Raw genomic sequence first — 14787 nt, 5'->3', positions numbered from 1 at the left:
GCAGCATTCAAACTGGAACCATAAATCTGATTTCAAAAAGGACTAACCAATACAAGATGTGCAGGTGAAATATTCCCCACCCAAAACATCATTCCCCATCAAAATACTTCCCTTCTTGGAAATAAGAACACACAAACCAGAACATTTTCACACAGAAAATTGTTCTTGATGGTGCCTTGGTGAAGGCAAGACAGATAGGTTTGACTCAGATTGCATCATTATCCAAACATACCTTCAGACCAAAGGAAGCAGGCAAGCAAGTAAGGAAACATAGGTGTATTTATCAATCAACAGGCTGTTCTGGTGGTACTCTGACGTGTGGTAGGTGAATAAGAAAGCTGAGAGGGATGACATAGTAGGAGATAGGTAATAGCCACAGAATTATTGCCCCAGTAGTCAGACACTGATGTCCTTTTAGAACAACGGAAAAATTGTTGTAAAACACAAATAGAATCTTTTGAGTGTTAAAAGCATCGATATTATCAATAGTTAGAATCAGAACAAATGTCCCCATTTTAACATGTAACTCATGACTGACAATTACAAATATATCTCTCTATAAATCTTGACTAAAATTTTCCTGATTGTCATTTATATTGAACTGAACTAAAAGCGTAAAATCACAGCCCTCAGCTAGCTTAAAAATTATCTGGTGGCTAACAGGCTCTGCAGAAGAAAGATCTTGAAGCTGGTTTGAGATCTTTATGTAGTGAGTATTTCTCAGTCACACCATGACAACAATCCTGCGGCCTCTCTTAGAATGGGCTGGAACCTCAACCTGCTGAGCCAAGAGAGTCTGTTACTGCACCCAAGTTGCTGACAGTCGGAGGCTAATCAGAGTGCTTGTATTTCTTAAAAAGCTTTAAACAGTAAGAAAAAATGAGAAGTTCTTTTAACTCATTTCTAGGTGGATTCATAGGGGTTTTATGTGTTACAGAATCTATTTGAATTTCATATATTAAAAAAAAAACAACCATACTTGTGTAAACCGGCAGGAGAGACATTTGGTCTGTGTTGTCACCGGGGAGGTCGTCGATTTAAGGCTTCCTTGTTCTGCACACACTAAGTCTGAAAAGGTGTAAGACTCTTGTGATTCTATTAAGGAGTGTCAACAATTTGGTTTTACTTTAGCACTGGATTAAAAAAATGTCTAATATTTTGGTTACTTTAAATCCTGGTGTCTGTGTGTCTCCATCTGAACTGTGCATGCATTACCTCCCTGAATGTCGACTCCAAACAGATTGATATGCCACATACCAAATTTTTATAAACCAAATATTAAAGAACTAATTTTGCAATAACATGTATTTAGTTGCAGCTCTGATGTGACACATTGATGCATCTTTGAGATTACAGATTTAAATAGGCAAAATCAGGGTAGTTTGTAGTTATAAAAATATCTTAATAAATATGCAGAGATAACTGGATGACTTGTTCTTCATGAATAAGGATTTAGTTTATTTAAACTGAGTATATTGTCACTGGGGACTGTGCATAAGAACTGCTCAAAGTTGTAGTTTGCAGGGTCTGGCTCTTGTTTTGTATTGTGGTCTCAGTTTCTAGAATATCTCAGTATTCTAATTCACACCCTTCCTTCTGGTTTTCTTGGAGATTTCACAACAAACTACTAGAAAATCCCCCATTTTGCACATGTAACTTCTCTTTCAAGAAGAGGGGAACATGACATTCTTTTTTTCATGTTTCTTCAGTGCATGTGAAGTCACTCCTATTCTGAGTTACCTTACGGGTTTTTTTGTTTCGATACATAAATAGATTATAGCTGGGCCAGTGAGATATGTTGAGTATTCTGTAAGGGCCCAAATATGTATGTGGGGTCTAAAGCCCACATAACCCAGGCTGTTATGTCTTCACTTACCTTTCTTCTGTTCTGCAACAAGATTTTTATAATTAATTATTTCTAAGGCAATCCCTGTTATTTTGTGATAAAATTTCTATTCCACTTTAGATAAACCAAATGGCAGCACTAGAAATTAGTGCAACTTTGGTCCAGTCACGGGTTTTAGGATATGTGAGTAAACACAGAAGCAGTTGCAGGTTTATACCATTCAGGAGCAATGGATAAAACTGACTTTCCTAAAGATTTTAAGTTATTCAACTGGACAATGATCTTAATCCATGTTTATTGTTTTGGTTTTGGTTGGTTTTTTTTAGGGTTCTCTGTGCAAATATCTGAGTCTCCACACGAGTGACTGGGTGAGCTCTTGTCGCTTGGCACACTCCATAACTAGGGGCCTGGCATACCTGCACACCGAGCTGCCTCGAGGAGGTAAGGCCAGGAAGGGATTCCAAGATCTTCAAGGTACTCTTATTTCTGTTGGGTAGTAGATTCCTGCCTTTCTTTTTTTCTCTGTGACAGTACAGAGAGTAGGAAATGATGAATGCCAGTAGGGACTGCTCAGAACTTCTGGTATGTTCTTTCCTTCTGAACAACCCCACGTCGTGGGCTCTGTCTGTGATGCTCCTATGAAAACAGGAGTGAGAGAGCTAGGAGAACCCCAGAGAGAGGCAGGAGGAGGAGGCAGAGCTGTGCAGTGCTGCTGTATCATGGCAACAGATTACTGAAGACCTGAAGCACTGGCTGGCTGTCTAGCAGAGGGCAAACAGATGGGGTGTTGCATTTGTTTTTGCAGTTCAGACACAGATCGCCAAAGCAATTTTTAGTTTGTATGTGAACTGTATACACAAGGAGAAATAATTTTATCTTCTAACTCCACTGAAGTTTTATTTATCATGTCTTGATTACTGTCTAAGGGTTTGGCCCTAGCCTTTGCTTTGTACAAACGATATGCTGGACTTCTGGTGTTTTATTAGAGTACTGGATGTGACAGTGTATTGATTTGTATCTTTGTATCTGCTTGCATGCTTCAGCCAACATTTCAGCAGCTGAAGTGTCATGATTATAAAGCAGAGATTCTGAGATCTGTGATCTATCAGGCTGCAGAATATGGCCTGGCAATGAAGCTTTTTGGCAGTAAATAAAAGGATAGTTTCATTGAATCTACATTAAGGTGCTGTTGGTTTGATTAAAATTCCAAACTATATATCTCAAATGTTAAGCATCAGCTCTAGCAAAGAATGACAACTGAAGATGCTGCTAGAAGTGCAAGCCTGAAAATACCTAAATCAGTATTCCTATGTGACATTGAAACTGCAGCTATCATCTTAAATTCATCATTTCAAAACGTGCAGACACGTGTGTCCATTAGCAACCAAAAAATGCGTAAGCCTTCCATCAGAAAGAAGAGACAGCCATAGTCTGTGAATGCTAGGGAGGAATTCATGGAGTAGAATGAATTCCACAGTAAAATGAGTTCTGTAGTGCTAGCTGCTGTACTAACAAAATAAACTGCATATAAACTAGGAACAACTGAGATTATTCTTTTGAAAAGATCAGATCCCATGCAAGGTGAACATGTTCAGACTCTGTTCAGAAATAATTTTGTCTACATGTCTTCTGAATAGGTGCCAGTGCCAATTCCCATCATAATGTAAATAGCTGGTGCCCTGTTTGACACAGGAGTGTGGATATGAGAGAGAGTATTTGAAATGGCTTTTAGGGCTGTGGCAGCAGGTCTGTGCTTAAGTACACAATGTCTCCACTGCCAAAATAATGCTGAAATATCCCTTGGAAAGAAAATCATTGGCTAACAGTAGAACTGTATCTAACAGTAGCCTAATACATTACGTAGGTATGGTGACACTCTGAATGCCAGTTGGTTTTCTAGGGATCGCATGCTCCGGAGCTCATTGTAAAGAAGCCAAAATGTTAGCTTTCTAAAAGATAGGTTGATTCTCAGTTTATAATAGGTGAGCAGACATAATCTGGTTCTCTCATTTTGCCAAGCAGTAGAATTGCTCAAATAGTAATGAGCACTTTCATTTGTCCAAATAGACCATTACAAACCTGCGATATCCCATCGTGACTTGAACAGCCGCAATGTCCTGGTAAAGAATGATGGAACGTGTGTAATTAGTGATTTTGGACTCTCAATGAAGTTAACTGGAAACAGATTAGTACGACCAGGTGAGGAAGATAATGCAGCCATTAGTGAGGTAAGTATAAATGAAGATAAACCGGTGCATAAAAGAGCAAATTGGTATGGAAGTAACACTGAGAAAGAGTTATTTCTGTTGCTACAAGGTGAATGTTCAGGTGGTACAGTTTCTGTAAGAGGGAGCTGCTGCAGTGTAGGTGAGAAGTAGCTGAAACCTCCATAGGAAGAAACTGGTTTTATTCTCAAAACACTCAGACAAACGTAGCATTTTGAAAGGCAGCCCTGGAGACTGAAGTTTCTGTGTGAGATACAAGAAGACATAAGGTAGGTTTGGTTGCCATGTTCTTTGCAGTACAGGTCCCTTCAGTCTTGTACTGCAAGGGTTAACTGAAGACCAAACATCCTTTGGTGGTTTTGGTGTTAATTTTTGCAAAATGGTGACATACCACATTCTACATCCTGCAACGATTTCTCTGGGTGTCATCTGCAATTTTCTGGACTTTAAATGGATACATCTGTGTTAGAGTGAGCACATGTAGAAAGACATGGACCAATTGAAAAGAACAGGGTCAGAAAAACCAGGGGGTGCTTGAAAGAGTACCTTATGGGGAAAAAATAAAAGAATGAAGGTTGTTTAGGGAAGACAGAGACGGGTCTTCAAGTATGTAAACAGCTGCTACAAAGGGAAAGGAATAAACTGTTTGCATTCAGGACAAGAGATAATGGGATTATATTACAGGAGGGAAAATTCAGGTTAGTTACCAAGAAACCTTTCTAATTTGTGGAAGGCAGCCAGGGTCTGGAATGGACTGCTAAGGAAGGCTGTATAGAATTTGCATCATTTTATGAATTTAAGGAACAGATTGGGAAAACATCTGTTAGGAGTGGGTTATAATGGATTCTAGGCAGAAAGAAGAAACTGATTTCTTAAGCTTTCCTTTTTATGATGCTGTGACTCAGAGAGTGGGGGAGTTTTTTGTTGTTGTTTTCTTTTTGTATAATATAAATATACTTGACATCCAATACAGGCTATGGAAATACAGTGAGGCTATTTTAAACGCAATGAAAGTCTCTATTGGTTCAGTAAATTTGTCTGTGCTTTTACAGAAAACCTTTACATTTCATTCAAAGAGTATGTTTTGCAGTGCTAATCACCTTCCCTTAGAAAGCAGGTGCTAAATTGATAGTACTTAGTTCACACGTGCTCTTTTTAAATCTCCCCTTACTGAACAAAGAAACAGGGAAAGTGCTGTTAAAATGGAGCTGTAGGGAGCAGTCCTGTGACAAAACAGTCTTGGATAGTACTGATGAGTGAGTGCTCTAATCTATCTAACATATGTCCTAGTGAAAATTAATAGAATCTCTCAAGGCTGTTAATAACCTTTGACTATGGAAGATGTAGGGTAGAGCCTTGGTTGACAGTTCAGGAAAAAAAGAACAAGTTTCCTCTTCAGTAGCACCCTCTTCCATTATGATACATACCTTGATGTTTAACAGAGTAATTCCAGGGGGGAAAAAACATTTCTGAGAACATTAAATAAAGGACAAAGTTATTTTGTTCTGGTACATACAAAAAAGTGACAAAGTAGGGCAAGGGTTTTGTTATGACTAGGCTGCTGGTAAGAGTCTAGAAGCTGAGGACATTGATTAGAAAAGAACTGCATTTTCCATAACTATAGAAAACACCAAACAAAATAGGGTATTAAAAAAATAAATCTCCACAATAAATTGAATTTGGAAATGACTTCCTGATGTGAAGCTTTGATTTTATGTTTTCACAGGTCGGTACGATCCGCTACATGGCCCCAGAAGTGCTTGAAGGAGCAGTGAACTTGAGGGACTGTGAATCTGCTTTGAAACAAGTGGATATGTACGCACTAGGCCTTATCTACTGGGAGATCTTCATGAGATGTACAGACCTCTTCCCAGGTAACTAAAAGAACTGGGAAAAGCCTAATAGGTAGAAAGCAGTACCAGCAACCAAAGCTACTCCTTAGCCAGAGCTTTTGAAAGTGGAAGAGGGGAATTAGTTTTCTCGGTTGCTTCTGCCATTAAGTCGGTGCCATCTAGTGTTCGCAGTGGTGGTTGTCAGCGCGGTGTGTTTGAGGGTGAGGCACGGTTCCTGCTGGGAGACTTGGAATTACCTGTCTAAGCAGTTTGCAGGCCTCATGGTAAGGGCAATTTGAGCATTATTGTTACTGTCCAGAGCTTAAATACATTTGGAGTTAATCTGGTGGGAAAGGCAGTACTTCCGGTTGTTAGAACCGATAAAAGTGTTTTTCAGACTTTTCCCATGAAAGAATGTATGGAAAAACAGTGTGGTTTAATGTAGCCTTTAGTCAGTTGTACTTTTATTTGTGATAGTGACATTGAAAATGCAGGGAAATCTTCCAAACCTGTAACACAAAACAAAAGGAAGTAGACTTTTAAAATTTAACACGAGGTTGTGCCACACCCACCATCTTCTTTCCAAGCAAGACCATGTAGAATGAATCTAAAATGCAGCATTCTTTCTGTAGTCAAACAGATGCACTTTATGTGCAGAGGCTTGTGATCTTGCTGGACTTCCTCAAAAATAAGTACATGAATATAATCAGTTAGTGGTGTTTCATGGAAAGTAGGTGTCATCCTCAGGCTCCAAGACATTCTGAATGTACCACTCAGCCAACAAAGTTTGAGGATGTTATCCTTGGAAAGGTTGCTGAACAGCACGTAATTCATCTGCAGTTAATTCAGATTTTTTTGTGGAGAAAGAGGGGAACATCTCGATAGACAGCAATTCTGATGATACCTTTCATCACCTGAAAGCCTTTGCTTTGCCTTTTAATCTGATTGATTTTTCCCCCCCTTTCTTTCTTTTGCTAACAGGGGAATCTGTGCCAGAGTACCAGATGGCTTTCCAGACTGAAGTCGGAAACCATCCCACTTTTGAAGATATGCAAGTCTTGGTGTCTAGAGAGAAGCAAAGACCAAAATTCCCAGAAGCATGGAAGGAGAACAGCCTGGTGAGATAGAGTATTTGCAAAGAAACAGTGATTTAATCAGCTTTAGGGTGTACTCATTTCTTAAAAGCAATTTTTTATTTCTTTTTTAATGTTTGCTGGTGTTTAAGGATTGGGAGCTGTTTCTGTCTGGACTTCTTAAATATGGAATTCAGTTTTTAAAAAGCCATTGACATGAAAACTAGATTTCTTTTCGGGAAAAATACTATTATTATTATTACTATTATTGGATGCTGCAGTGTGATACCCAGCAGATAACTTCTTATATATATTGTTAGACACTATCTGTAATACTGTGTGTGAAGTGCCCATGTGTTGTCTGGATGCTGGATGAGAAACATGAAGGCATTTTTTGCCTTTTGACATCTTATAAACTAATAAAACCATAAAATAGTTGGCAATATACTGTTCCAAAACTAAAATCTGTAAACATTGTAATAAACTTCTTCTGAACTTGTATAGTCCTCAGAATTTGCAGAGGCTATAGCTCCCAGCAATCATTTCATTAGAACTACATTAAAAATTTTATATGGCTTCATTTGATCTGCAATTTTTGTTTTCAAGACCATAAAGTAGTAATGTTGTTTGTTGTTTTGAATTAGTGTAGCTATGGCTTAGAGCCTTGCTTGCTGCTGCAGGCCAGCAAGTTACAGCAAGTCAGCTGAACTCTGGTGAGTCTGTGTGCTTGCTTTCGTCTGCAGCAAAGGTGAGGTAATGCTAATGCCCTTAGCTTAGAGGGGGCTGTTTGTCTTTTATTACAAGGGAAGTGAAATGGACTTAGGGGGTTTCACCTGATCCGTGGTAACTTGTTTAAGCTAATTCAGCTTGATTGAGAGTATGGAAATTACATATTTGACTCTTTCTTAAAGAGATACTTCCATTTATTCCCTTAGTGAAATCATGCCCTGCAATCTTCAGAGGCTTTGCTAGTTGATAAGTGTGTAGCTGCTGTGCAGACAGCGAGGAGCCTGAGGGCTCACCTGTGCTGGTACTTGTAAATATGTACAGAACCGTTTTCAGAGAGGAGCGTAGCCTCCAGTGGTGCACTGCAGTAAAACATGTTGGAATGCGTCGGGAGCTTCCGAGAGGGGTTCTTTAATAACACAGTTTTGGCCAGCCAGTCTCAGGGGCAGGGGAGCAAAGAGAAAAAAATGGAATCCACGCCCAAAGGATATAGGAAATCAAACAACAACTGTTTTAACTATAGCCACGTTGGCAAATGCAATGTTGGAAGGACCAAGCTTGACAGCTGTTTCTGAAGACAGTTAAAATTAAAACAGTTCAAGGTTTCTGTTTTGCAGACTACCATTTTAAATGTTAGTTACGTTCTTACAAGCTGTTAGACTCCAGCATTATTAGATGATCCCCATATTTAAACTGCCTGACACACTTTGTGTTGCTACTATTTTTTTTTTGTTGCAAAAAATCAAAATTATGATGATTATAACTCCAGCTCTAAGGATTGATCTACATCATTGCTTTAAGAGAAAAGAAGAATAAATAATTTGTAGTTCTCTCGTGTATCAAACAATTTCTTCCACCCTGTGCCAGTCTAGAATAATATCTGAATGAGCACTCTAGAGGAGGTAATGTAGAAAACTAAGCTCCGGATAACCTCACCCTGGACCCAGGTCCTAACCTCCTGTATTTAATGCATGGGGGGAAAGACTTTTTTCTGTTGTTTAAAGCAGTGCTGACATGTTGGGTTATAACACTTTCATGCAAATTCATATATTAAAGAAATGTGTTTGTCCTTTTCATTTGAGAAATAAAAATAAAAAGCAATGTTTTATTTTTTAGGTCACATAATTAAGGCACTCAAAAGATGTGGAATGCTGTATTTGTGGTTATATATGCAGTCTCAGTCTACTTCTTGCACTATATGTGTTATGTTACGGACCTTGATTAGCAGTATTGTTTTTCACAGTGTAAATCAACAATCTGAGCAGATGGTTTGTGTAAAATAATTCAAGGGCTATAAACTGTGTTGAGACATTACAGCATTCTTGTCTCACTTGCCAAAGTGGGATCTGAGCTTGACTTCAAAGGTCAGCGCTGAAGGATATTAAGAGAATAATAGAATAATGCAGATTTCTGGTCCCTTCTATTTTTTTTGATGAATGCTAGAACTTCTAAATAGTGCATTTTGGTATAGTGGTCTTTGAACCTGAAATTAATAGAAAACACATTGTGGTAAATGTGAAGCTCTAGAAGTTCAGTTTTGTTAGCTATCTCTACAGTCATTATTATGTTCTTTTCATGATCCTTACAACATCAAAAGAAAAGGGTCTACCAGAGGAGATACAATTTGAAATTAAGCACTGGTTGAATTTACTACTGGTAGTAGGGGAGAGTCTTGCAAGGAGACAAGGCAGGAGATTAGAGTGTCCACTGACTTAAATATTTAGTCTAAACTGTGACGAAATCAAGTCCTAAAAGCTGAATTGAAGGCATTTTATTGTGGGAGAGAAAACAGATCCAGGTCCTTGTGCCTGCAGGTGCTTTTAGACTCATGTCCCTCAGCTAAGGGGAGGGTGGTTGCTTAGCTCCTCTGTGGTCTGCTGTGGGAAGGGAGATAAAAGGTTTGCTTGTGGGGGAGCTCATCCCCAGCAGTGCAGCCATGGCTGCATTGCTAAGCAGCAGTGACTTGCCAGATGCAGGCGGTGCCAGGAGCCCGCTCGGTGGGTGAGGAGCTCTTGGCTCACATGCAGAGCCAGTCCAGGCTTTCACTGCCAGAAGGGCACAAGGCAGTTCTGGCACAGAGGCAGCCAGCAGGACCCACTGAATGCCATAGTGCCCAGCTGGGATTATGCACAGTCCTTGGCACTGGAGAGGTTAAAGCTTGGCTGTAGACATGAGATGTTCTGGCAAACCAGATCCTCTTCATGGGCCATAGATTGGCAGCAGGGGCCCATTAATGTCTGCCTGGCTTTTGTACTCCAGATGCAGTGGAAGCAGAATTGTTCAGTGCTCATAATTTCAGTTGTTTCCTCTCCAGTTCTCTGAGCATATGGCAGCATGTTTTGGAGGTCTTGAGCTCTAATCCTGACTGTACAGTTCATCCCGCAGTGTGATGCCAGGAATGTGTGTGTGTTTCTGTTTCTCCATCTGTAAAACAAGTGCAGCAATAATCTCCTCCCATGGCGCAGACAAATTCACTGATACTTATGAGGCATTTGGATGCTACAGTGGTGAACTGAGGAAGAAAAGCACAATGAAATGGGCACGGCTGTGTTGTTTGCATATAGTGCAGAGGAGCGAGACAGTGACCATTAGCAGAACTGTGAGGGAAACAATGACAGCATTTCCAGAATATCAGAAATCCTTAGTACACAGCTCTCATAAGGCAAGGAGAATAAGCTGAGCATGCATACCTCAGAGGGCTGGCTGGAGGTTGTATGGACACTGGTGAATGGAGCTTTTCCTAAATAATTGTCTTCCAGTTGGTGTGTGTGTGAGGTATGATAATACTAGTCATGCATATTGCAGTTATTAGGTTAAACTAGCTTTGAATGAAATCGTGTGTCTTCTGTTTCTCTTTCCTACCAGCTTGCGACTGTTTTCATGCATGCAGAGTGCTGCCATAAAACAGTAAATTAGAAGCACAATATAAAGGGGAAATAATTTAAGATAAAGGATTTTTGTCTTCTGGCAGGCTGTGAGGTCACTTAAAGAAACGATTGAAGACTGCTGGGATCAAGATGCTGAGGCTCGACTAACAGCACAGTGTGCTGAGGAAAGAATGGCAGAACTCATGATGATCTGGGAGAGGAATAAATCAGTTAGTCCAACAGTCAACCCTATGTCAACTGCCATGCAAAATGAGCGGTAAGAAGAGAATACACTTTGGTTTAGTCAGCAGCAAATGCCCAATGCAGTGCTCAGCTTGCTCCAGGAGGGAAGCTGCAGCTTGCTGCTGGCTTAACATCTCTGGACTTGGGACGTGGGGGTGTGTTACGTGAGCTAGTCTACATGTGGGTATTGTGTGACATGGTCCTGATTGCTTGTGTTCTTAAGATCTCTGTATGTGTCCCTGGAATTCAGGCACCTTTTATCCCAACAACTGTACTTCTCACTGCGGGGCCTTTTAAACCGAGCTTAGGCAAACTGTCTCAGCAGGCTTGCAACGATATGGAGTGATGAAGGGAATTGTCTTTAAGGACACTTGCTAAATGATGCATAAAACTTCTGTTTAAAGTGTTGTACTAAAAACTGAATTCGCAGTCAGTTTGAGTTCAGGAAATTACAGAGTCTCAAACCTGCAGTTTTTCAATTAAAGAACCACAGGGCCATTGTTTAAGGCATCGTTATTCTGACCCCAGGGAGAAAAGTGCTGTACGTTCTCTGCTTATATATGATCCACAGGGAGCAAGAATTTGCAGAACTGACATTAGTGCTTAATAGTACGTGCTAGAAATCTGGATTTGAGAGAAGAGTAATGTTGCTGTATATTGCAGTGTTTATTGTCACGGAAAAAAATTATGTTCAAATCGTAGAGTATCTAAATGGTTAAAATAGTAGAGTTTTCATGGCGTAGGACCTTTTGACTTCTTCCCAGCATTGCTTTCTTGGTCTTGTCTGTTGAGTTCTTGTTGACTCCTCTAGTGTCATGTCTCTACATCTAGAGTGGTACCTTAGCAGTCAACTAGACAAACGACATATTGGACAAATAGAAGAAAATAACCGTTCTCTTAGTAAATAACATCCATGATGAAATTTTGCCCTAGTAAAACCAATTTTCTGCTACCCAGGATTTTTCAAGGAAGTTACTGAAATATCATCTCTCTTAAATGAGAGGCTTTATAACGTGAGGTGATTTTTACATATATGATCTTAACATCCCTTATTTTTTCTTAAAGGAATCTGTCACATCATCGACGTGTATCAAAGATAAGGCCATACCCAGATTACTCTTCCTCTTCCTACATTGAAGATTCAATCCACCACACTGACAGCATAGTGAAGAACATTTCTTCTGAACATTCAATGTCCACTACGCCGTTGACTTCAGGCGAAAAGAATAGAAATTCCATTAACTACGAGCGGCAACAGGCACAAGCTCGCATTCCTAGTCCTGAGACAAGTGTCACCAGTCTGTCCACCAATACTACCACCACCAATACAACTGGCCTCACTCCTAGCACTGGCATGACCACCATATCCGAAATGCCTTACTCAGATGAAACAAACTTACATACTACAAATGTCATGCAGCCAGGTGGGCCCACCCCTGTTTGCCTGCAGCTAACAGAGGAGGACTTGGAGACAAATAAATTGGATCCAAAAGAAGTGGATAAGAACCTGAAAGAAAGCTCTGATGAGAATCTGATGGAACATTCACTTAAGCAGTTTAGTGGGCCAGATCCACTCAGCAGCACTAGTTCCAGCTTACTTTATCCACTGATAAAGCTTGCAGTAGAGGTGACAGGACAACAGGACTTCACACAAGCTGCCAATGGTCAAGCATGTTTGATTCCGGATGTCCCATCTGCTCAGGTCTATCCTCTACCCAAGCAACAGAACCTTCCGAAGAGGCCTACTAGCCTCCCCCTAAACACCAAAAATTCAACAAAGGAGCCACGCTTAAAATTTGGTGGCAAGCACAAATCAAACTTGAAGCAAGTGGAAACAGGCGTTGCCAAGATGAACACTATCAATGCTGCAGAGCCTCACGTCGTGACAGTCACCATGAATGGAGTGGCTGGGAGAGGCCACGGCATAAACTCTCATGCTGGCACCACCCAGTATGCCAATGGCACGGTGCCGTCTGGCCAGACAACCAGCTCAGTAGCACAGAGGGCCCAGGAAATGCTTCAGAACCAGTTCAGTGGAGAGGATAGTCGGCTGAATATTAATTCAAGCCCTGATGAGCACGAACCCTTGTTGAGGCGGGAGCAGCAGGTTGGCCACGATGAAGGTGTTCTGGACCGCCTCGTAGACAGGAGGGAGCGACCACTGGATAACGGCCGAACAAATGCCAATAACAACAACAGTAATCCGTGTCCAGACACAGCAACGGCCAGTGTCCAGAATGTAGTGAGAAATCCTGGGCAGACCCAGACTAGAAGAGCACAGAGGCCTAATTCGCTGGATCTGTCAGCTACAAATAGTTTGGATAGCAGTAGTATGCAGTGTAAGTGCCTACAGGACTTGAACAGTTTCTCTGACACTTTTTTGCTTAGTAACTATATATATCTGCTTGAATAGAAATTCCTTCCATCTCTCCTGTCCCTCCTCAAAGCATACTTACTAAATCCTATATAAATTTAATCTCTGGGGTCAGCACAATTTCAGTCGTTTTGATAAAGTCCTGTCTCCATCATTTCCAGCACATTAGATCACTATCTTCCTTCCACATATAAAGAATGAATGTGTCCCTTTCTAATCCATCTGCTCTTGACTCTAGGTTAACTTTTGTAATTCCTTGCAAGGCCCCTACCTTGGCAGCTGCAAATTGTATTGAAAAAGCTTCCTATTCCTTTCTGCAGGGGCACATTATACTTTTTTTCCCTTATTTTCCCCCATTCTCCTAGGAGTAGTCATCTCTAAGATGCATTGATTAAAATAATGTATTAATAATAACTACTTATATACTTCATTACTTTCAAAGCAATTGATTTTACTGTATTAGCCCAGATGAGCCCTTGATGAAGGGTCGGGTGTTGTCTTTTTTGTTATTTGAGCTCCAAAAATTATAGCAATTCTTCATCAGTTTACCATGTACATATTAAAAATTAATCAAAGTAGTTAGAGAAGGAATGAATTTTAATAGACCGTTTCAGAATAACTACCTTAAGATTTTTATGGCCAAATATCTAAGAGGTTACAATGGGACTCTCCTTTTTATGATAAGAATGTAATCATATAGTTACAGTTAAGTTAGGTCCCTCCTTTGTGTTTGACTTTGAGCTTGTATGAGCTGTTGGAAAGGCCTCCTGCTCTACATTTTAAAGAGAATATATATTTCCAGAAGGCACATCAGTCTTTGAAAGGTGCTTGCAAATCTCTTGACTATGTTTAGACAGATGCTGTGATACTAGCGAAATAAACTGAGGTGCCAGCACCTTTGGAAATAAAAGATTTAAAACCAAACCAGAACATATCACATATCTTTCAAGAAATGTAGTTGAATATTCAGCAGTGGAATGTTTAAGCCTTCCTTTTAAGTAGGAAACCTTATTTTTGCCTTAACACATTGACATGATTTGAAATCTTATTGAGGTAAAGAAAAAAGATTATTGCAGTAAATTTCTTTAATTGATGGTTAAGTTAAAAGAAAGGGTTGTATAAAGGTTTTTTTTAACAATCAGATTTTTACTGGGAAGTTTTATCACGATTAAAGTTGGGTTTGCAACCCAACATTCCAAATCCTGACTTAGGATCTTAGCAGAGAATGGACCATTTTGTATTCAGGTGAAATGTTTTGCCAAGTGAAGTAGGATTAGGGGATCTAAAGTTTAATTACGCTATTAGAATTCTAGCCTTTGCTGTCCTTTGGTAGCAACATTCTTTTGTACCTCCCATTACAGGTAATATAAGATACTATGATTGCAAAAGCCCCTCAAATGTCAAATGCTGATTCTCCTGTTTGATGCCAATGTGCGTTCCAGGTAACACAAATTACTTCACTGAAGTAATTTCTGACAGAGAACAGAACCTGACCCCTGTTTTAATGGCAGCTGTTGCAGTTGATATACCTGTCATGCCTCTGCCACACAGTTGCTTCTGTGTGATAAGATTTTGTCCTGTTTCACATAAGTGACAACCTT

The 14787-nt window shown here is 40.0% G+C and overlaps 1 protein-coding gene across 4 annotated transcripts in view; it reads left to right on the top strand.

Annotated features, from left to right (window-relative positions):
- BMPR2 (bone morphogenetic protein receptor type 2) overlaps window positions 1-14787 on the top strand; it is a 107727-nt gene that overhangs the window by 85406 nt on the left and 7534 nt on the right. For 2 of the 4 annotated variants that reach the window (XM_051786834.1, XM_051786833.1), the window contains exons 7-13: window positions 2173-2287; window positions 3914-4074; window positions 5798-5945; window positions 6885-7021; window positions 10674-10846; window positions 11878-13151; window positions 14548-14628. In XM_051786834.1, the coding sequence (XP_051642794.1) occupies window positions 2173-2287; window positions 3914-4074; window positions 5798-5945; window positions 6885-7021; window positions 10674-10846; window positions 11878-13151; window positions 14548-14597 (2058 nt within the window). In that variant the 3' untranslated portion in view covers window positions 14598-14628. The remainder of the gene's footprint in view (window positions 1-2172; window positions 2288-3913; window positions 4075-5797; window positions 5946-6884; window positions 7022-10673; window positions 10847-11877; window positions 13152-14547; window positions 14629-14787) is intronic. The other 2 variants (XM_051786832.1, XM_051786831.1) reach the window with 1 other exon arrangement.

Source organism: Manacus candei, unplaced genomic scaffold (assembly GCF_025592945.1).
Source record: "Manacus candei isolate 608988 ecotype Guabito, Panama unplaced genomic scaffold, ASM2559294v1 h1tg000023l, whole genome shotgun sequence".
In the NCBI taxonomy this organism is placed as follows: domain Eukaryota; kingdom Metazoa; phylum Chordata; class Aves; order Passeriformes; family Pipridae; genus Manacus; species Manacus candei.
This window is presented reverse-complemented; position numbering and strand designations above follow the sequence as displayed.